Source organism: Palaemon carinicauda, chromosome 8 (genome assembly GCF_036898095.1).
Source record: "Palaemon carinicauda isolate YSFRI2023 chromosome 8, ASM3689809v2, whole genome shotgun sequence".
NCBI classification, from domain to species: Eukaryota; Metazoa; Arthropoda; class Malacostraca; order Decapoda; family Palaemonidae; genus Palaemon; species Palaemon carinicauda.
In genome coordinates, this window is record NC_090732.1 from 117,196,984 (window position 1) to 117,222,629 (window position 25,646).

General features: G+C 33.9%; 1 protein-coding gene across 5 annotated transcripts in view; it reads right to left on the reverse strand.

Moving 5' to 3' along the window:
• The window catches only part of LOC137645853 (calmodulin-binding transcription activator 2-like), a 142,446-nt gene that overhangs the window by 75,143 nt on the left and 41,657 nt on the right, over positions 1-25,646 (reverse strand). For 4 of the 5 annotated variants that reach the window (XM_068378840.1, XM_068378839.1, XM_068378842.1 and 1 more), the window contains exons 6-13: positions 24,106-24,144; positions 21,655-21,963; positions 6,163-7,395; positions 5,881-6,007; positions 4,571-4,683; positions 3,990-4,148; positions 3,536-3,669; positions 802-1,025 (exon numbers count right to left, since the gene is read on the reverse strand). In XM_068378840.1, coding sequence (XP_068234941.1) covers positions 802-1,025; positions 3,536-3,669; positions 3,990-4,148; positions 4,571-4,683; positions 5,881-6,007; positions 6,163-7,395; positions 21,655-21,963; positions 24,106-24,144 — 2,338 coding nt within the window. Of the gene's footprint in view, positions 1-801; positions 1,026-3,535; positions 3,670-3,989; positions 4,149-4,570; positions 4,684-5,880; positions 6,008-6,162; positions 7,396-21,654; positions 21,975-24,105; positions 24,145-25,646 lie in introns of all 5 variants that reach the window. The other variant, XM_068378843.1, reaches the window with a different exon arrangement.

Below are 25,646 nucleotides of genomic sequence, written 5' to 3' on the forward strand. Positions count from 1 at the left end.
TTGAGAACTTGACCTAATCATAAGTTACAGTCAACTATAACTGGAATATCCCAACAATCTCTTACCTCCATAAGTAGGAAAATTTTTTAGCTTTACTGTCATAGACAGATAACAGTACAGTCATTCTCTTCAGAATATTAAGGCAATCTATCTCCAAGCCGAAAAGGGATAACATTTACTAAATATCTAAATTTTCCTTCATGGTTTTATCATCACCATCTTCTGAATTCTGAGGGTATTATGGTAAATCTTGGCTTACAATTACAGTAATTATAAATCTTTTGAAAAAAAAAAAAATTGCATATAAATGTGTCACAGCAGGACTATGAAGTCCAATCTAGGCTTCATGTAGACTTATATACTGTAGTATGAAATCATGAGGTAAGAATAACATGATATCATAAGGTAAGAGTACAGTGCAGTAGTATGAAATCATGGACCATAGAGTGCAGGTTCAATCGAATGATTCTTTGCAACGTTATGTCACGGGGTGATTCCCAGAGGGGAAGGCATTGGTGACAGAAAAACAAAATTCTTATATGAGATATAGAAGCTCACTCTTCATAGATACCCGCAATATGACCGATATGTAAGTATCAGATTAATAAATGTTATTATAAAAATCAAGTTTTTGCCATAAACTTATGTCACAAACTGAGAAAGGCAGCCTATAAATGAGCATTACTTGTTTTGATGTAAATAATGATAAGAGATATAATTCAAGGAAAGATGCATCCTTACAACAATTTAATAAGATCCCTAGAATCTAAATGCAGTGCTGCAAAACTCTATCAGACTTACCATTTAATTTAGCACAATGCAAAGGTGTCTGCCCCAGCTGGTTTTGAGACAACAATGCTTGGGCATTCCAGCGATACAAAAGCAGGGCTGTGTCTCTATGACCTCTAGAACAAGCCCAGCTCAAAGGTGTGCAGCCACGAGAATCCTGCCGCAGAGCATCCACTTCACTCTCAAGTACCAGCGAAGGATTCTCATCACGCCATCGTAATAATGATACAATTAACCTATTGCAATGAAAAAATGAGATAAAAACTTTTAGAGTAATAACAGTAAATAGTACATCATACAAATTCTTTTATCAAATACTGTATTGTACTATACACAAACCGAGTACTGTACATCAAATTTATATGTATCTTAAACATGAAAAACGTATTTCCCATGTCATAAGACACTACAAGTGGTAAGACACACCCTTAATGCAGCAAAGTAAGTTTTGGAAGAAAAAAATTAGGATTTTACAAACTAAGCTAGCAGCAAGTCAGTGTGATTTTATTTGGCACAGTAAATTTTCACATTTTGGTTGCATTACTAAAGGATTAAGTTATTATTAATTAGTTGCACGCTGGTTATCCCAATTTTATTATGTATCAGAAGCATGGCTTATATTAAACTTGCTGCCATTAGTTACAATAATCTATCTTCAGATTTCGAATGAAAATAATTTTAAGTTTTAAAATGAAAAATAACATATAATTCATGACAAACCCATTACTTTGAAATGGTTCACTTGTTTTTGGCTCAAGTTTGTTGTTAAATACATCTACAGTTCCCAAGTTCTTGGTAGTTAAATGAATTATTCCTCCCTTTCTTCCCCAACTACTTTATTTATTTTCAGGCCTAAATAAATACCTTACTCCATGTATAATTTGTGATGCCATCTGGTGCTTTTGGTATATAGTGCTAAGATCAACACCACATTCTTCTTACAACATCCATGTGGCTACTTTACTGACTACTTTTCTGAGGCTTCCTCCCCAGTTACCATAGGCTTTGTCATACATATGTTTATTTTCCTTCCCTTCTTCTCCAATCTACTCTTACACTTCTTAAGGGGACCGTCCGCCGCGGTGTTTTGACATACCAACTTTCAGAAATCTAAAATCGTTTTATTGCTTCTATGTTTGCAGAAATATATCGTATATGCTCCCCAGAAGTTTCAGCCAATTATTTTTACAAATAATGAAGATATAGCGGTCTTTAAATGATGATGTCATCCTTACTGTGTCGTCTGCATTACTGAGTTTGACAAAATCATCTTTGTGTGTTTATTTTTGCATATATTTAGCGATTTTTTCACTCATTTCAAAATCTTGTACATCTGGCAGAAATGGAAGGCATTGGTAGAGGGTAGGTGAACGAAAACTATGAGCTACGAGAACAGCAGCCAGAGTTCCCAAAGACATATAGAAATTATAATGCAGGTGTTTGTTTACTTGTAGTTTGTATGTACATTGTGTTTTCATATCGTCCTTGGGAACTTATGTCAAGGCCAATGTTACTTGAGGTCATAGAAAGAACAAAAGTAAGCAGAGAGCAAGAAAAAAGAACCAAGAAGAGAGGGAAACATGAATAAGAGTACAAAGCTGAAACATGCTAACTAAAACTCTGGCAACAATGAGAGTCCACTGGCAACTCATGACACCCTTACGCCAAGTGTAATAGTAAACTTAGGGTTTAAATACCTCGCTTCGGGTTTGTTTATGTAGGAATAAACAATAAAAGTACAAAGTAAGGTTATCATAATAATGTTATCTTGATTTCTTTAAGAAAAGAAGCTAAAATTTGTTGCAAATCTTTGGGAGCTCATATCTCAAAAACACACTTATTCACAATTAGGTAAATTTTTCTCAATTATTTGTAGTTCGATTTTAGACAGAAAGATATCATTGAAAAGAGGAATAAAAATCCCACAATTATGTGTACCAGAATTGTGATTTTCCTTTCTCTCCTTTTTTCATGAATATTTTACGTCTAGACGAAGAAAATTAAGAAAAAATTCATTATAAAAAAGAAAAAGGAAAATAAAAAATCTGTCACACAGAATTATTCTATTTATAAAGAAGTTTTGATGGTATGATTTTCAAAACAATTGGTGTCATATTAGTGGAGAAAAATGTACCTAAAACTTTTTTAAAATCATGATTTTTGTTAATGTATCAAAAGGTTTTTGATCAAATGACTTGAAATTTTTATATGATGAAGGTATCATATACTATATGTCTAAAACATATATAGAAATTGTGTATTTTGAATAATTAGAAAAAAAATTCATGGCACGGCGGACGGTCCCCTTAAATATTCCTATCATCCCTCTGTTTGATTTACCTGTTACCTATTCTCATTAAGTTAACTGCATATAGTAGCTTTCATGGTCTGCCATTTCTGTACTCTTTTGTACCTTCCTACATTACTATGATTAACAACAAACTGCTATAGGTCTTGAAGAACACCAAATTTATTCTTCAAAGTATTTACTAGTTTAACTTCCATTTTGTTAGAAGGAAACTTCTTCTATAGTACAAATGCACCTAGCATATCTAGCATATTGTGAATTTCTTTTGTTGTTAAGTACTTGTATTAAAGAATATGAATGCTTAATTTTCTTTAAAATCAATGTAAACATGTAAAGCTTGATATATTAAAAATATTCATACAAGTAAACCATAATAATGCATACAGCACTGTATTATAGTTGGCTATAAGCCATATAAAATTGCAGAATGTTACTTACCTAGAGTATCCAAGCATGGCAGCTAAGTGCAAAAGTGTTAAGCCATGAAGTTCTGGTAAATCAGCTGCAAACCCATGATCCATACCCAGCCATTGTTTTCCACTCATCCTTTGGCAGTAGACTACAACTCGCTCCTGAAATTGAAAGAGGAACATAAATAACATTGCCCTATAATCATATATAGCTCTTTTTTATTCAGTATTTGTACACTATACCCATGAAGAACAGTTTGGATATAACCTTTTGACAATGAAATACTTAGTAGCTGATAGGTTCTACTTCATCTATCTTTTTCTGAACACAGTGATAATAAATGCCTTCCATAATACTGTATAGTTATGTCATGTATTTCTGGTCAATAAAGAAAATCATCAATAAGTAGGGTATCCCAATATTAATATCAAATTTTATATCCTGGACAGCCTGCAAGGACTAATATAACACTTGAGTTTACCTCAAAGTTATGAGCTTTGTGCATCATGACATCACTTTCATAATTGGAAGGGCTTTTCTGGCTGTCGGGGCAAACTTGGACCCTTGTCTCCATCGTTTCCAGCCGCTGAAGGAGTGTGAACTTGAGAAGGTGCTCATCTTGCTCCCGTACAACCTGCTCCTGTGAAAGCAAAGTAAGGTAGTTAGGCTTCTCGATGGAAGAATTTTAACATACCAATGCACATCATCATCATTATTAGTCAAGCTACAACCCTGGTAGGAAAAGCAGAATGCTACAAGCCCAAGGGCTCCATCAAGGGAAGTAGATAATAATGAACTTTCTCTAAAATCACTTAGCCATATATTTCCAGTCCATTCTACAAAGGAGAGGAAAGACAACTAAGTTTTTATAATTTGGGAAAAAAAAGCTGATAAGCTTCTTTAAAACAGCAATTAAAAGCAGAACTTTGAAGGTTTTAAAAATTTTTTTTCTTAAAAAGATATTTAGCACAGTACTGTCCAGGAATAAAGTTTCAAAATATGGCTATGTTGATTTCTTTTCTCTGTTCAAACTTGTGTTATGAAAATACTGTAATATCTCACCTCCTTCACTTTATTTTCATCGGATGGAGGCTGTTTGTACTCAAATATCACAGAATTGGAGATGACAAATCCTTCACAGGCAACCTGAAGAGTTACTAACCCAACTTCATGTGCTGTAAAAAAAAAAAAAAATGTATCACTGATTATAGTATTTTGCAGATAGTAAATCTTCATAAACATACTATACTGTGCATCTAAAATAAAACATAGAAATAATAAAATACTAAGTAATTCATTTCAGCACAATCAACCCTCAAAATACACTGTATAAATCTACATACAGTATTTTAAAGCAATTATTTACAAACTCGTTTTGTATTAACTCCATTCTCTTTACTAATTCATATACTGTAATTTCACTTATACAAAAACATTATTTAAACATGAACACGTAATATATATATATATATATATATATATATATATATATATATATATATATATATATATATATATATATATATATATATCAATAACTAAAATGGATAGGAGTATTTCAATTGCCCTTTAAAGTATTTACTTCTTATTGGAAAATCTAAAATATTAAGACAGGTACTGTATTGCTGAAATTATGGTAGGATATAAACCACAATCTACAAAAGAAAATGTTAGATAAAAAAAATATTCTGATTCAGATTACGGTACAGACTTGTCCAAATGACTTCATTTACAAAGAAACTTCAAAACTTACTAAGAAGTGTTAGGAAAGGAATTATGTAGATGGATGGGAACATCCATCATGTTTAAGAATTAGTAAACCATTTTCGTTCAGATGCAAAGGCAGTAAAAAAAAAATTGTACCATCTATAATGATAATAATCTATAAAAATTATGTAAGTAAATGTGAGGCACAAGTTACTGCTACCATCATTACTTTGCTGGTGACTTTGGCTAAGCATTCTCAGAGATAGGTTCTTACTGAGTGTTATTGAACTAAATATCTCATTCTTAAAAGATACAAATTAATTCATAAATTAAACATGACATAAAGCTGGAATTATACTCATCTGATATAAATGTAACAAGATAATGTATATACTGTGTGTTGTGTACTGTTACAACTTGGGGGCAAATATAATCATTCATGAAACTTATCCTTATTGATATTTATTCATAATATATAGTTTTTAAATTTTTGTGGTTCACATATAATAATAGTTTTCCTTAAACACAATAAAACTTCTAAATGATGAACATTACAATATCAATTAAATAATTAAAAAATAATAGTAGCTTTGTAGGTAAACATCTGAAAAGTGTTAAATTAATTGAAAATTATACATGAATAATTTTCACAAAATATGAGTTACCTGGACAATAACATCGTAAGACACCAGACTGAACTAGAGTAGTGGCTGTGGGAACACCGTCAAAGAGTACTGTGTAAGGAGAGGAACTGCTATACCATGGTCCTGTTACTAGCACCTTCACTCCACCCTGTTAAATAAAACCAAAACATCTTACACATAATCAAAATGATGTGATGTAAAACAATACAAGGAACAAAATTGTACTAAAAATGTATTTCAAACTGAAATTGAGGAAATTTTTGCAATGCTAGACAATATCCATAAAACTGAGAAAGAAATTACCTCAGGGTATGCCCACTCAGGAGAATAGTCTGTAATATTTGCAGTGTTCTCCCTGTAATCCATCCTAGTGGTTTGTTGGCTCTGATTGGTAACACTTTTGCCACTGTTGTTCGTGCTGCTGCTGCTATTACTGTTGTTACTGTTCAAGTTGTCTGGAGGTGATGTATCATAGTGATCCAAATCAGGGAAGTCACTCAACATATCGAAAGCATCCAGATTGGCAAGCACATCATCCTCTGGTGATGTCATATCATTATCAATGAAGTCCATAGGATTGACATCAGATGAGGAAGGTGCCTTACGACTACAAGAGCCTGCTGGAAGGTTTGCAGAGAGAGTCTTCTGAATGTCATCAGGAGACAAATCTAAAGTATCCGAAAAAAGTTCACTTTTTTCTGCAGTGAGTTCAGAAAGCTCTGCTTTTATACCTAGAAAGGTATCCTTTGAGGACTGTTGCTGTTGTTGTTGCTGTTGTTGCTGTTGTTGCTGCTGTTGCTGTTGCTGCTGTTGGTGCTGTTGGGTTGTTCTTGCCTCACCTGCTTCTAAGCTGGACACCAAATTAGCAAAGGTTCCTGAATCTAGTGCAAGGTTTCCATTCGTAGCATCTAGCTTTAGACTTTCCATCACATCTGTTTTGTCACCCTCACGTTTAACCAAAAGATTGGCATTATGCTGAGGCTGCTGACTCCCACCTTGCTGTGGGCCATGGGTTTGTTGTGGCCCATGCTGCTGCGCTGGATGGTGTTGTAAATGATGGTGATGATGTGGATGATGGTGATGTGGTGCGTGGTGGAGATGCGCAACATGGGTGGAGTGTGGGACGAGTGGTGGTCCATGGACGATAGAGGCAGCTGTAGATATTGGATGAGGCTGCCCCAAATATGACGTGAGCGTGAGGGGGCCGGCCAGAGGGGGATGTGCAGCAGGGTGGTGCCCACCCCCACCACCACTGTTGAGGATGAGCAGCCCACCCCCGCCCTGGATGTTGGACAGGTTCAGGATTAGCGGGGCTGTAGTGGTGTTCAGATTTGTATTGCTGTTGGGCGTTGTATTGTTGCTATTGGTATTGTTGTTGTTATTATTATTGTTATTGTTGTTGTTGTTGTTGTTATTATTGTTGTTATTAGATGTATTGCTGGTGGAAGGTGGGGGCTCTGGTGGGCAGGCCCCCTCCTGAGTTACGCCCTGGTACTGGGGGGTGACGCACCCACCTGGCCCACTCGTTGACGACACCTGTGGGAGCAGCAGCATGCAGCCATCACATGCATGCACAGGGAATAACCTGACCATACTGCGGTATTTACAGTTGATCAGGGCAAGCCAGGGTGGACTCATGGCAGGCTGGGGGATGTAGCCACTAACATGCTACAACCCCCTCAACTTCACACATTCAGTCATAAAGTGCATGAAGCTGTGAGGGTATATCAACTTATGACTTTTACCTTTCAACATTGCTTCATAATTTTACTGAACCTGATTCAAATTTTGCAAGACTATGACATCCTTTTATTAAAGAATCTTTACTGGGTACCTCTTTATACACATAGTAAGTATTTATACATATGCATACACACACATATATATATATATATATATAATATATATATATATATATATATATATATAATATATATATATATATATATATATATATATATATATATAATATATATATATATATATATATATATATATATATATATATATATATATATATATATATATATATATATGTATATTTATATACACATACATACATACATATATTTAATATATATATATATATATATATATATATATATATATATATATATATATATATATATATATATACATATATATATTATATATATATATAAATATATATATATATATATATATATATATATATATATATATATATATATATATATATATATATATATATATATAGGCATCAGCATGACAACTTGGACATGGGAAAATATTCAGATCTTATTACCAATAATGTACGTATAAAGTATAAGGCCATTTTAGTGGAAAAGCTTCAAATTATGAAAAATTAATCAAGTTAAAAAGAAAACAATTTAACCTATTTCAGTCTTGACAAAGGCTATTCACCCCACTGGAATCAGGGATCAGATAATGATATGACAGTCCTTCATTTCGCAATAAATCTACCTGAACCTAAATAATTTTGAGAACTACAAAAGGAGACTGAATCTGTTAAATATACAAATCCTACTCTATCAAACCTGAGAAATTAATTATAAAAGTGTTTAGTTTTCTGTCTAGCATTAGAAATTCATTTTAATCATTAAGCATATTTTCCATACAAACTTATCAATCACATTGAGAGCCCCACTCATGGTTGCAATGCCATAAATGCACAAATTCTAAGCTCTTAAAGATGAAAGAAGCAGAATAGCTTTGAGTGACTGTTCATGTATATGCACCTGCGGACCATCTGATGGATGTAACTATCCTCCTCATTCAATCAAATAGATATAGTAGGTAGTAGGTTGGCCAGGGCACCAGCCACCCGTTGAGATACTACCGCTAGAGAGTTATGGGGTCTTTTGACTGGCCAGACAGTACTACATTGGATCCTCCTCTCTGGTTACGGTTCATTTTCCCTTTGCCTACATACACACTGAATAGTCTGGCATATTCTTTACATATTCTCCTCTATCCTCATACACCTGACAACACAGATTACCAAACAATTCTTCATCACCCAAGGGGTTACTGCACTGTAAATGTTCAGTGCCACTTTCCTCTTGGTAAGGGTAGAAGAGACTCTTTAGCTATGGTAAGCAGCTCTTCTAGGAGAAGGACACTCCAAAATCAAACCACTGTTCTCTAGTCTTGGGTAGTGCCATAGCCTCTGTACCATGGCCTTTCACTGTCTTGGGTTAGAGTTCTCTTGCTTGAGGGTACACTCGAGCACACTCTCCTATCTTATATCTCTTCCTCTTGTTTTGTTAAAGTTTTTATAGTTTATATAGGAGATATTTATTGTTGTTACTCTTCTTAGAATATTTTATTTTCCTTTTTTCCTTTCCGCACTGAGCTATTTTCCCTGTTGGAGCCCCTGGGCTTATAGCATACTGCTTTTCCAACTAGGGTTGTAGCTTAGTAAGTAATAATAATAATAATAATATATCTAGGACAGAAAGAACATAGGGACGGAAGATGTGCCATCTAATATATGATTGATGAGTTTCTGGTATAAAATTTGATTTTTTCACTGCAAACCCATCAATTATATTCAGCCAGAATTATAATTTAGGCAGAAGTTCTTGCAATAGAAATTCATGTGTAGGCCTACAGTAATGCACAAGCAGCAAAGCACATACAAATAAATAAGTATATATGCCCTATCTTCTTTATTTTCTATGCTGCAGCCTGCAACCACCATCAGACTCGACAAAACGCTGTTTAGGTAAAAAGCTAATTTCAACTCTTTTTATCATTCTGTTATTATATTGTCTATTTTTAAGCCAATGTCAAACTTCTCGACAAAAGCTGTTGAATATACACAGGCAATTGTTACCTTCACGTGACCCCTTGGGGGCCTATAACTACCAGTGTTGTCTCTAAATAAAGTTAGTTGTTCGGGAGCTGTCTTCATATCAATGCCTCCTCCATTCCTGCCACACTGGTGACCCCAACGAAGTGCCTTGAACACCCTGCCCACCCCCCAGCTCACTACCTTGTCTACCAAATCCTCTGATTATGCACATCACTTACCCCGACTCATCTGTCCATGCTGCCACAATGACTCTCCCACCTTTAACCAACAGGGATGCGTTTGTCTGGTTTCTGTACACTCAGGTTCAGTTACGCATCAAGGGCGTCCCCTAAAGCAGCAAAGTGGACTACTCCCTTACTGTGATCCCCGAAAACACCTTCTCATTAATCATACCTCCTGGAATAGCACTCATTGTCACCAGCCACCCGTGTAGACAAAATTTTTCAATTCTCAACAAACTTTGGGACTTTGGGGGATCAAAGGCATTGATGGCCATGAGAGAAATTTAATATTAGAGTTGTTTGCCTTCAGGCTGCTGCAGATGGTTCTCGTGAAATGAACCTGCTTCGCTCTCTTTCAGTACAATGCCTGTTGGAACCTGTGCTCGTCATTCCTGATATCGACATTCTACCCATGAAGAATTTGATGCCTAAAGTTGATGCCCTAATGGCTAGCCATTTCCCTACCGGTAAGAACTCTATCAACAACTCCACTCCTCACAAGAGGACAACCATACATGGCTGGCTACATCCGAGATAAATGCTGTGGGGCATCGAAGCCCACTTCATGACATGCCTGGGCAGTGACAAAGCCACCCACCACACATCTACGCCACCCCATGCCTGCGCCCCACCAACGGCAACAGCCACTGGATGATGCCCCTCGCCCTTAGTTGTGCAACTACAACTCTAGATTTGAGGCTACTGCTAAGAAATGTCAGGATATGGCCTTCCCATTAATTAATCTCTTTTTCTTGCATAATTCAGGATCTGTTGTGCACTTTATGATAAATAGTGGTGCCTGTCATTCACTTCTACCCTGTTTTCTCTTAAGGAATGAATCAATCATTTCAAGACTGATGATGTTCGCCTGTTGGCCACCAAAAGATCTGCTATCCAGATGCTGACACTGTCATTTGGGGGTGTCCAGTACTGGTGGTATCTCATCATCATCGATGTTACTCTGCCTCTCATCGGTGCGGATTTTCTCGCATATTTCCACCTACTGATTGACACTGCATATCAAGGCTTAGTCAATGATAGCTATTGCTTGTCTACACATCTATCACTTGTTCCCTCCAACCTCAATCTCCACACCTATAGATGCCTATGCCCACCTACTAACTTTATATTCCAAAGTATTCAGCACAGAACTAAGCCAGATACTCACAGTTCCTGCAAAGCACAGTATCTACCACCATATTAAAACAACGAGGCCACCATGTATAAATACAGCAATTCATTAAAACCACTAAAATTTTCATTTCATACTCTAGAACATGTCTCTCTAAAATATACACCTAACATGTTTTTCAATTGCTACCTTGTATGCAAAATTGAGTTAGTGTTACAATGTTAGGATTCAGATGTCTGGCACCAAACTGTTTGGGCAGCTACTAAATGCGCATTCACCAAAATGTAAGAAATGGGCCTTGGTCAAAAGGCCTCAAGCCCACGGTCATGGTCCCTGCACGTTGTCCTGAAGAATGGATCCCTATGCCCTTGTAGGATTACATTCATCTTAATATGCATATAGAATTAGAGCACTTCCCCTCCTCATCAATGCTGAAATCACAACCTACCTTCACATGACTAAACTATTTTTGACCATGGACCTCCTGAAGGGGTATTACCAGGTGCCCATGAACCCGGAAGACATCACTACCCCCTTCAACACATATTACTTTCAATTACTCCTGCTTTGGCTTTCTTAACGCAAGAACCACATTTCAACTAATGGATGGCATCTTAGGGACCTCCCCTTCTGCGTATTTTCCCCCTTGAAACAGGACAACCTATGTCACCCATGCATCGTCCTTAACCACTTGCGCCAGAATGGCCTTGTAATCAAGTATGAAGAGATTATACCTTTGGTGCCAAGGAAGTGACATCCTTAGGTCATCGCATCACAAATGAAACCATTCATCACCTCCCTGAGAAGGTATCAGCAGTATGGAAGTTCCCTATGCCCTTGACCATCAAAGCACTGCAGGAGTTCTTGGACATGGTGAACTAGGTTCATGCAAACCATCACTGCCACTCCTACACCCATCTATGTCTCCCTCATAGACAAGCCAAAAAACCTGAAGTGGGGTTCCCTTCAAAATGTGGCCTTCTTCAACGCAAAGAAAACTCTATCAACTACTACTGGTCTCATCTTTCACACGCCAAATGCACCCTTCCTACTCTCCATCGATGGCAGTTACACCAATGTATCGGCAGTAATCGAGTAAATGATAAATGGGGTGTTTCCACTTGCACTTCTCAATTGTGGACATCATTAGGGCATCTTCTCAGCATCACCCTACCCCAAACTACTGCTTAGAACCCTGCAGCCAATGGAATAATGGAACGTTTTCATTGTACCATCAATTATTCCATCTGGTTTCCACAACTTTCCTGGATCTTCCTGGACTGAGAACCACTCCCAAGGACACCACGGATGTCTCAAAAGCTGAAATGCTATATAGGGACCCATTGATCGTTCCTGCAGGATTTTTTCTATTTGCCACACCCTCCAATGATCACCAGCGCCTACGTCATGATATGGGATGTCTATCCCCTGCTGTCAGACTTACAAGCCACACCAAAGCAACACACACCAAAAGACCTACACACCACAGCTCGTCTTCATGGGCACTGACATTTGAAAGCAACCGTAAAGGCCCATTTCTTATCATCTGTGGTATAAAGCTTTTCTTCTCAGCATTCACAGAAAAGAGGATTGGATTACCATTGACCACCTAAAACCTGCAAGATGACCCGCCAACAACACGACTCTATAGGGCAGGTTGCCCTCTTTCACCTGTATGTCTGCTTCAGGGGAGAGCCGTCATAAAAAGTATGTCCAGTCAGCAATGCTCAGACTGTAGAAATAAAGAAGAATGCCCTATCTAGGTTTTCTTCTACACTGCAACCTGCATCGGATTCTCCCATCAAAAGCTCTTGAAGTAACAAGCTAATTTCAACTCGATTATCATTTCTATTTTTACGCCAATAAGAAAAAACATTGAATATACACATGCACTTGTCATCCATATAAATTTAGTTATTTGGAAGTTGTCTTTGTGTTAATGCCTCTTCTACTCCCATCACAGTACAATGAATTTCTACTGGGAAACTGTAGTTGAAGAACCAAGAGAAAGGAATATGCTTATTACTTTTTCATATAAAAACAGATGTATAGATAAACAAAGCATTTAGTTGAGATATAGATGTGAATAATTTCAGAAGACGAGATCTCTTAAGAGTGAAAATTTAATAAACAAAGGTGAGCGTTTGAAGAAGAAAAGGGAAGTGTAAAACATTTTTACTGCTAGTAAAACTTGACCTCTACAGCCAATAGGCTCATTGAGTACAACAACATCCTCTTGTGAATACTATCTTGAAGGCTTAAGGTAGAAAAAGAAAATTGTCCTCACTATATACTTACTTTCAGGATGGGAAAAACTTCAATGTTTTCCTTGAAAGTCAAAGAAGTTGATAGAGCTTTTATCACATGCAGTCACTCTTCCACAACCAGCATCTAACATAATAATATGCACATGCAGAAGGACCGGTCTAAACCAACAACAAACAGTGTATTTGAAAACGTGTCTTTTTTCAACACATAGATAAGAAGAGCCTTAAAGCCCTGGTCCTCTAAGCATAGTGGAATGATTCTCATTGGGCAATTGAGACGACTTTTTGCTGGATGACCCCGCCAGGCAAGAATGATAAATTGGGTTGCGGTAAGGTCTGGATTACCAGCATTTTGGGTATTGGACACACCAAGGACACCAAGACTAAAAGGAATACAGTCTACATTGTAAAGTAAAGCATAGAAGTGTCTAATGGCAGTTTGTAAAGAAACCTGGTGAGATTGGAATGTTTCAAGAAAGGTCCATTTCACTGGCTGAATTGACTTCAGCTTCTAGCATGGGAGAATGCTGAAATCACATCTCAGGAGAACAGATAAAAGATGCAAATAAGCTACCAAACTCTTTTACTAAGGTACAAGCTCTATCCTAAAGCAAACTGCTTGTAGTTGTTTTCTCTGCTTGAATGGGTGGAGGAATAGAGAGATAATTATTATTGACAAATAATCTGACTTTATGAGCTCATTAGGCTTGTCAGATCAGTGACCACAAGAGCGGGAGGACAGGAAGTGTTGGATAGATGAAGAACAATGTTTGGAAAAATGGGCAGAAGATGCCTCGCTGCTGTGCCAATGGTTCTTTATAATAGACTCCTTTAGGATACTTTTTCTCAGAGGTCCAGGAACATTTGCTGCAGTAAATAGTTTAAAAAACACATAGTAGAGAAGCTAGCTCTCATGAGAGGAATGTCTTTTAAGTCTAAGAGGCCACATTGGAATGTCTGAAGGTGCTGAAGCTGGAAAAGGCAACAGTGTTGGAAACAGATGGCAATGTGAGAACAGACATGAACGTCTGCAAAACAGCAGGAGTAGAAGGAAAACCCCCTAATTAAAAAGCATAAAAAAGTTTCATGGATATGGCCAGATGCTTAAAAAAATAGGTTCTTTCAGCTGAGTAAAGACTGGATCTGAAATTTATAAACAAGGAATAGTGCTAGCAAAACACATGGGTGGAGTCCACCATTAAGAACATTGAATAGTTATAGGAGCAGTCAAGACATTAGACAAAGACTGAATATAAGGAAAAGCAAACAGACTTCACAGACTTATGAGTTCGATGAGCAAGCAGGTAGAGCAGTGGATAACAAGACATCACTACACTAAAGATTAGTATTCCTTGACTTTAACATAGAAACAGATAGTCTGAGAGTCAGGCAGGAAAACAAGGATTTTAAAACTGAAGAGGGCAAGCTTTGGTAGAAGAAAACTTTAAGTCTCTCCAAGGCCAGTACATTTTCCTCTTGTTGTAATGAGTTCATTGGTCAGTAGACCAGTCATACCATATGCCATAAGGGAGACTGAGTAAGTAGGGCTATCCTCAAAATAAATCAAACAAGTGATAATCCATCTCCATCGGTGACATGAGCCATGTAGCAAGGCCGACCTGGTAATTTTTTGACAAATTCAATAAACCATACGAAAAAACAAAAGTAAGATACATAGCACAACATTTCAGAAATCTGCAACATACACCAGGTGATGATCCATCCCAAGTGATAACAGAAACATAAAACTGTCAAATTCACGTAAGCTTAACTACAATTTGACGGAAAAGGGAGTATTATACAAAACCGCCATAGATCAGCCACATATGGCTACACAAATAAACAGAAAAAAGTTCTCTGAGCATAAAACAGTATAGCAATACTCTTAGACTGCCAAATGAAACAAGTAATCATTAAAGATAGGAGAGTGTGATTAATGTCTGGTAGATTAACATATAAAATCCAAAAATTAAGCTTTGTTATACAAAAAAACCTCTAGTATTTCACACACAACAAACAAGAAGTACCCAACTTACCTCAAATGTTAGGCACCAACAGCTCATCCAATAGTTAACCAGAGAAAGCACAAAGAAAATCACAAAATTAATCAAATTATTTCTGAAAACAAGACAGAAATAATCAGAATCCCTGAACTACCCACTGTACAGACCAAAAAGGCTTAATTCAATAAAAGTAAGACAGAAGCTGAAATACTTGAAGGAAGCTATCTAAATTATTACCAGTAGGTAAAATTTATTAATCACTAACTATGTAAAGGTGGAAGAAAACTAAATGAGACAAGTAGGAAAAGAGAAGAAGCTACAAAAAGAAACAATGAACATGTATTCAAAGAATCAAAAATGCCGAAACAATGAAATTATATTCATAGAATAAAAAAATGCTGAAACAAAGCTGGGGAAAGTCTCATACTGAAGTGTACAGTTATGAGATATGCAATAGAATGAACAGGACAGTTACTGTCATACCTGAAGAATCAGTCTTAGCTATTCTGCTTCTTTGGTCATTATGACTTCAGAATTGGTACATCTGAGGATGTTGCAACCATGATTTGGGCTTGATATGATTGATAGGTTTGTTATGCATAATTCCATCATGTAATATAGTTTAGCTTTCTAAATCATCCAAATTTTTGGTACACATGATTCATGATAATAAACTCTGTTACTTCATTTAAAAGATAAAACTCAAACAAAAAATTGATAGAGCAAAGGGAGATCTCATGAACAGTTTGGAGAAATATTAAAGTATTAATAGTTTCCAACTACAGTAGTTTATAGGTCATTTACATGTGAAAAAATTCTGTTGTTGATTATATTAAAAAATAAAAGTAAGTTTAGTATCCAATACTGTAAATAATATAAAATAAAAAACATATTCTATCTCTTAACTGAAGAATACACTGTAAGTGATTCTTCTAAGTACCAGGTAATTTATTCAAGAGAATAAGTTACTTTGATTACTAGGTCATATTTATTTATCACAGAAGATTTAAAATGCTGTTAAAATTGCTACTTTTTTGTGGATTCTTCACAAAGGGGAATAGCCTTGCCATGATACATTGTATTATATTACATTTAGCATTTATATGATGGCATTGCAGAATAAAATAGGCTTTACTGTTGTCATATAAAAATATCCTAGATATATTCGTCAAAATTACCATTTTATTGAGTGCTTCATAAACTGCTAGAAAACTAAAAATACAGTAAATGATAATAGGCACTGTATCTATAATTATAAGGCTTCGTCTATCATATTTAAACAACTAAACTACCTCCAAATGAAGCCCCAGATAAAGTTCAGTAAGAAATATATATTACGAAAGGCTACTATCATAGAACTATAACCTGGTTTCACTTTCTGTTCTGCATCAGTAATAGAGAAGAACTTTCAGTTATCACAATTCTACCGACTGCTTTGCATCACCTACTATTCATGCAATGATTACAAGAGAAATTAAATAAGACTACATTTTTTTTTTCTTGCGGAAAGGTATGTTCTTAAGTGCAAGCATACTGAAGTGCCTAATAACCAGTCTGCCTATGGAGTCCCCCAGCCATGGCTTGACTTCACACAATAAAATTAATTTAGACTAATCTAAAGGTTGTAGAGGAAGATCTATAGAACTGACTCTACCAATGCTGGTAAAAATACTTTAAGCCAATATAAAAGTACTCAGTCACACAAAGTTCTTCATATATATACACAGTAAATCTGATTAAAAAGATTTACAATACTGTATATGACTGCCCTTTTGAAATGTTAGAACTAGTAAGATATTCTTGAATTTTTACAAAACTTTCAATGACACAGTAGTAAATTAAAATATTTACAGTAAAATTACCTGAACTGTAAAACCTAACAGGTTAACTTCAAAATCATAATATTGAAAAGCATATGTTACATAAATAAAGATAAAATAGAACTATAACTACTGATGATGAGCAAGTGATGTATCATGAGTAATCAACTCCTGGTTTATTCATTTTCATCTATCATTGACAGTGAAAAAGTTTTTTTTAGAAGAAATCCTTTTTAAAGAAAAAAAAATCCATGTTACGTCTTCACAAGTCAAAAAGTATAAAACTAAAACTCATACAACATGAAGTACTTTACTGAAAATAGTTCAGCAGCTACGGCATAATCATACCATGAGTAAACTCTACTTTGCATATTACGTGATTGTTATGATGGCAACACATGGTATTGGATTAGTAGTTCTAAGTCTGCCACTCCTTAAAGCAATTCAAATCATAACTTATTCATTAATAAAATTATTGCACCAATAATTTACAGCTTTCAATTTTATTAACAATTCTTTCCGAGAATCTTTGTAACAAAAGGAAATAAAGAATATAAAATTAGAATAGAATAAGATATAATGTCCTTGTAAAAAAGGACAAGGAACTTTAAAATTTAAATATCCTTAGCATTTTATATTTTATGAAGACTTCACCTCTTCCTTTTTTGCATATTACTCAGCACACATAACATGATCATCATGTGGTTTGTTTGGAATTAATATAGCTAGTATATCAAGTATGTACCACAGAATTCTTACCCAAATCTCAGAATTGCTAGTTTCTTTTGGCTATCATATTTGTGTGTAAGTAATAGACTGTCTCCATGGGTTCTAACAGGTTTAGCCATGCTCAACTAAAATCATCCACCTACTGTACTGAATTAGGTAAAGTCATACAACCTACATGATTAAATATATATATAAGATTAAAGTTGTTATCTATTAAAATGCATATGCATTTTTTAGACTCCTTCAATGGGCTGCATGTATTGCAGACAATTGAAGAGAAGTATTTCTAAAATAAAGTCTATAAACAAAACTCAAAGAGTAATGAACTAAATCTAATCTAATAATTCAAATATTAGTACTAAGAAGCATTTTGAATGTGATCTACTCATAATTCTGTTTAAAAGAATTTAGGAAAAAATGTATTCTGTTTAGTTTTTGAAAGTGCTGTAAGAATGCTTAAAAAGCATAAAAACATTCTGTGATGAGTTACCAAAAAATAAAGGATATTGTTTTGGGGTAGTAAGCTGCTGAGAAATGTATGTATTGCAGGGTCAATGTAAAGTTCAAAATTACTTTTATTTATTAGTTTAGTGTGCTGTATTCATAATCTTAACCTATTTTGTAATGCTAATTAAAACTAAATAAAATTAGCAGTGCATCTACATAAAATAGATCTGATTTTCTCTGAAATCCTGATGTACCTATGCATGAAATATAAGCAACCTAATAAGGAGGTTCCTAATTATAAAAAATATATATATCTGCCATATTATTCCTGTTTGATATGTGCATTATGAATGATTCCCTCATAAATTTGTAATGGAATAAGTCCATTATAAAAATGAACATGCAGTATAGTTACATGATAATCTACTACAGAAAACCTAAACTTTTCATAAGGCATATTAAAGTGCCATGAATCTTAGATGAAAAAGGTATCTATAGCCATGAACTATCACAGTCGATCTTATAAAACTACTTTAGTGAATATTTTTGATATACTGTACACATAAAGTATTAGCTGACAAACCTATTTATTTTGAACAAATAGGTTAATTTTACTTGCAAAAATAATGCTAATAAGCAAAACAGTCACTCATATTTTAATATTTTATCAAACACACTCTTGTCAAAAATAGTTTTAAGTTGAATATTTCCAATCATTTTCCTTTCATTCCAACTTTACAAGTGGATCTGTGCTTTTTAAGTAAAAATCAAAGCAGGTTCATAATTATTGCTAAATAGATTTTCAAATTTATAAGCATCAAACACTAAAAACTGTAGTACTGTGCACTGTATAATTGATCACTTGTCATAAAACAAGAAATGTTAAGTAAATACTCTCCAGCTTTAATACTATTGCTGCTTTCTTAACAAAAAAAATGCTTTGTGTAGTGTGATATTTGCATTGCACTATATATATAAAACAAAGTCAAAACCAAACTTGATAAACTATATGTACAATATATATATATATATATATATATATATATATATATATATATATATATATATATATATATATATATATATATATATATACATATATTTATATATATATCCATACTGTAATGTATAGTACATATAATTGTGTATGCATTTTGTCACATAAGGCAAACCCCTTTTGTTTCTATTTTTCAAAAACAGTTAAGAAAAATCCACCTGCACCTTATATGATATAGTTCAGCCAAGTTTGACCTATTAAATATGATATGAGTAACTGATTTCAGTCATGCTGGTAAACTGAACCACAAAGGCCTCACCTAAAATACTTAATCCACATTACTATACAGCTATTATCAACCATTTATGCTAAAAAACCCCTTATTATCTACGGTAATAATTCATAATACAAAGCTCACATTCATACGAAGTACTGTAAGGCAATAACAAATTCCCCCCTAGATGTGTTTACAAACCAAGGGCCCTATATAAGCCAAGTTAGATTTTACTGATGCAATAATCATGCAACACAATATTTTACTTAGTAATTTGGAATGTTCTATTTCTTGTTAGAAAACTAATACTAATAATTTTACACAATTTCCCACATTTAAAAAACATCACAAATTTCTTAAATCTCCCCTGTTGCTACCAGAAAGACTTCTCATACAAACTGTGCCTCGTAGTCTACTTTATTGATAATAACGTGAAATATCCTTGATTGTCTAAAAATTGAAACAGTTTATATATATGGTGTTAGTGTGAAATAATATCAATATTCATACTCCTTATGAAGAATGTTAGCTATAGCCATTTTTTTTTCATTCTCCTCCCTCCCCTTGATTTGCTTAGTTCTCTTTAGCATAATCTTCTACAGCGCTTTTTTATTTTTTGTCAGCATTCATGTACAAGGGCTTTAAATTTCGCTTACTTGTTTTACACTGTATCATATCTTTATATATATATATATATATATATATATATATATATATATATATATATTTATATATATATATATATATATATATATATATATATATATATATATACACATACATATATATATATGTATATATATATATATATATATATATATATATATATATATATATACAGTATATATATACATATATATATATATATATATATATATATATATATATATATATATATATATATATACATATATATATGTATATATATATATATATATATATATATATATATATATATATATATATATATATATATATATATATATATATATATATATATACACAGTATATATACATACATATATATATATATATATATATATAGAGAGAGAGAGAGAGAGAGAGAGAGAGAGAGAGAGAGAGAGAGAGAGAGAGAGAGAGAGAGAGAGCTTGGTCCAATATAATTATTTTGAGACATTTTTTTAGTGCAATTCAAGGTTCAAGGAGCTTAAAATATTTTGATCGATATACAAGTAGTGGTAAATATTTGTACACCATACCACATATATTACAATATTGGCGTAAAATATATTCAAGAGATTTATAACTATACGACCACTATAAAATCGGTGTGTTTAAGTCGGAAAAAAATATAAAAAATTAATAATTTTGGGCTAGTCAAACCGACAGACATGTGTGTAATTACTGTACATACTTACAGTACCTACCTGTACTACAAAGGTTTTTTCAGTATACTTTCAAGTTTTTGTATACATACTTAATCACTTAAATAATGTTGATGCTGATATTGAGTTGATGCTGATATTGAGTGAGGCCAAACCCCTAACATCTATCTATCCTAGCATACCCAAATATACAAGTTTCTTTATAATTGACTAATATTTGGAAAATGGCAGGTGAGAGGCTTCAAAACAAATTAGTGAAAAAAGAGGATTATCTTTCAATATTTTCAGAAAGTTTCCCCCAAAATTGGGCTGCATCATATGCACCTGCAAAGATGGCATATAAATATAGTACTTTATACAGTATATATATACATATTTGTGTTGAAATGTTATATTAACGACAATAAAACTAATTTAAGTCTATTTCTGAAGTGCTCTTCATAAAATTGATAGTGATCCCTCTAGATTACTGTCATAGGTCTTATGCTAAAAATGACTAACCTAATACTTAATTATAAATGTTACCAAATTTAAATTTGATTATTGCATTTGGAATTGAAGAGGTTAGATATATTATAATCTATTTATTTCATGTTCTGCACTCAACCTATAAGTAAACTACTGTACACAACATGATTTCCTTTGATATCATTAATTATTAGGGTCTTTATAATGGAATGGAAATTGAAATTTTACCACAAAAAAGTAAATGAAACTTATACAAACACTATGTTTAACAAACCTGGTTATTTGTATCAGAATCTGATGGTGTTGGCATGGCTACAAGTGCCTGCCGTGAAGACGTAACTGTGTTAGCTGAATCATGGTGATGGTGATGATGGTGGTGATGGTGATGGTGGGGTAGTTTGGCTACACCAAGACGTCGAAGTGGATGTAACGTGCACTGTTTGCTGTGCTCGCCACCAACACTTGCACCGCATCCACATTCAACACCACCTTTGTTGGCAACGGCTGCTGCTGCTGCTGCTGCTCTTGCAACACGCTGCTTTTCCATTAGTTGCGCAACGATAGCTTCCACTGTCTCTGCAGTCTGTTTTTATACTTTGGTTACTGAAATATTGCAGTCTATCCACACCTACACTATAAACTAATGTATCCATAAACATATGATTTGTCTCATTTTAATGTTTATTGAGTATATCAAGCAAATTACCAAGTGTTATTCAGACTATCAGTACGTAATGAGGAAAACAATGAAATATGGAAATCCCCAAAATAATGTCAATCAACACATGTAGAAAACAAAAATGTAATTTTCCTGAAAAGCATACTTTGATTAGGTTTACACATTGTTATGCATAAATAATATATACATAACATATTTAGGAAACAAAGGGATAACTCTTCTAATTTTAAACATATGAATTTAACAACAGACTCCAAGTTACTATCATGCTTTTTCTTTTTGCTCGTGCATGTACTAACAATGCTTACCTTTTTCAACAGCCCTGTAATAGACAAAATATCTAAAGGAGTCTTATAAATATACATATACAGTTTATCAACAGGCTGGCTGATGAAGAAATGTAAATCTTCTAAAGGCAAATCTACAAAGTCAACATGAGTAATTATGAAGCATCAAAGATTCCTGCGAGGCATTTAGAAATATTAAACCTGACTAGAGAAAAAAAGGGGTTAACTGCTGACACTGCATGCAGGGATAAATGTCATCTTCCAATAACTATTAAAAAACTTTCTAAGGGGAAATCAAACATGGTCCAAAACTAGGGGCGGGAAGTGATGCATAAACCAAATGGAAAAAAAGTGCCATACAGTATTACACATGACAAAAAACTTCCACTTGAACTACCAAGCTCCTCAAAACTATCATGAGGTCTGAAGAATTTTTAATACCAATTCTAACAATTCAAAAGAATCATTTTTTTGAAAAGCTTTAAAAATACAGTGATGGAGAAAATAGCTATAAAAAGCTAGTTGAGATTCCTGATAAAAACTGAAAAACTGTTTATGACCTAATATAAAATTAATCAGTGCTTAAAAATTTGAATGACACCAAGATGAGTCTTCAACTTGAATCTAATCTAACATTTGTATCCAAAGTACAGTAATAAGGAAGGAAGGAAATGAGTGGTATTTAGATACATTCCATACCAAATAAAAAACATTATTTGCACCAAATACACCTAACCAAAAAACTGATTGATATGGATTCTTTTACTATTAAAGAGGACTAGAATGTAATTTTGAAGGCTAAGCATTATCAAAATAATCACAAGCTACTTATCATACCCAAAACAGTTACCTTTCTTGAAGTCTAGATTTCATGACCGACCACTTTAAACAGTTGAAAAATCTTTGCCATATGGATAAAATTTACAAAAGATGGAAAACCTAAAAACTCCAATTTAGCAGGTCTGTCACATACAAAAAGGTCTCATTACTTTTACGGGCTATTCTAGAATGGGGAATAATCATGATGCTAATGATCTAAAAGTAGAGAAGGATAATTTTCATGAATTAAATAATCTAACACAATTATCTTATCACAAAATACTGCAGCCTCCACGTAATACAGAACAAATAAAAAAAAGCCCTGTAATATCCATAGTAGTATTGAAATTTTGAAAATTTTCAAGTGGCTACTGACCTTTAACATATTCGATTGCAAGATTAATCATATCTAACCAGAGTAAAACATTCAAAAGGCTCAATAATAGTCTGTTTTAAAGAACTGTACCACTTTGGGAAAAGGGACACATTACACCAAGAAAGTATAGACTGATGGCTATGAATATTCATAGCTAATGATGAATTTCAATAGTCAATAAACACAAGATAAATTATTGTACAGAGTAAATAATGAGGACCCTTTTTTGTATTGCATGAGATAAGGTTAACATACCTTTTCTGCTCATGCGCGATATCCTTTGGTAAATAAGAATACAGTAAGAACTGCATTGGAGTATGAAAAACTCAAAATGCAAAATAAAGAAAAAAAAAATACTATTCAATGACCAGTTATGTAAAGTGAAGCATAACACAGTTATGATTGGGGAAGACCACAATTCGGCCAGTCTCTTAATGGCGAACTGCAGAGAAGCAAATCCTTAAACCATGTCCATGATGCTGATTGTGACTGTGGAGGTTAAGGAAAAGGAAGGGTTAAGCAGAAGATGCATCAATGGGGAAAGAGGATATGGAAGAAACTGACCTTGCTGATCTGGCTGTACACCCGACCTCCACACGAAGGCTAAAAGAACATGGAAACACTCAACACTGATACTGGGTTCACCGAGCGCACTCAAGGGGGATAATTGATGAGGGGGGGAGGGGAGGTTAACAATGTATATTTAATAATCATTCAGAGCTTCAATTAATAGGATTTATAATCACATGCAATAAAAATGTTACTCCAAAACCAAATATTGTGTCAATACTCAATAATAGGATTGTCAGGGGGAATCTGATTAGCAAAGGTAATTGAAAAAAAATAATTCATCTATAATATGAAAATATCTATTTTTGGGGAATACTTCCACCTCCCTTGACTTTGCTCTAGCTAGAATAAAAAGGGCACTACAAAAGAGCCAAAAATAAAAGTCTGCTGCAGAGATCAGGCCAAATAACCTAGTAGAGCAAGAATTTGTTTTGTGAAGGAACAACTAACATCAACATACTCTATACACATCACATTCAACACTTATATTTTCTGAGGAAGGGAGAACGGGAGCGTAGCTACTCCAAAATTCTACACAAGTTCTGTGATTCTGGAAAATATACAGTTTAAGATCACAAACACAACTTAAAATGTAGCTCATCATCTTTAAGTTAAATTGTACCATTACACATACATGTCAACCCATTAGCATTGTCTTCAATTCGTAGAGATTTTCCATATCTTAATTTATTACTGTTTTATAAATAAAATCACATGGATTAAGTTCAAAATTTACTGTATTACTCATTTCAACAATGTTCAAATCATGTATAACCATCTAAACAAATACTATGGAAAACAAAATAAAAATGTACTGCTTTAATATAGTTTTGAAAACCACATTTACATGTGTGAATCTTTGAAGATGATAGCATTCTCAACACAATTAATAAAGTGTTGATATCCTTATTTTTTTTTCTTTGCGGTCTAGGTATCCTAAGAATATTCTTTTTGTTTCTTAACAGGGTACTTCAGCTGGGCATCCAAAGAGGTTGACATGTATGTCTACATAATACAGGTATAAAAATGTATATATAAATATTACAAGGGATATATTAACTACCATATTAAATGTCATATTAAAGGGATATTATTTCTAAGAAAAACTCATTATCAAGTCAAGACTTGCTCCTTCTCTCCTACCTCTTGATATCCAGTAATAACTTACAAATTATTACAAGACTACATTATGACATATTAAGGCTTTACACATTACAATGCTCTACTTGGCAAGAACTGTGGCTCCAAGCAAGTTTTGAAGACAAATTTAATATAATTTTTAAACCTACATCAAATATCGTCAACTATATACATACACAGAGTTCTCCAAACACACCACTTTCAATTCGGTAAATCCCATGGAAAATACATACTGCATTACACTCTAATAGTTTGAAGCAATTTGAACTTTCAGGAGATAAATCATTGCTAACCTTATGTTATTAATGAACTTTTAATGTAAAACTATATATTTTGGAAAGGGAATTTATAGTTAATCAATAATGACTTAGTCTTTTGTGATGTCGGAAAATGCT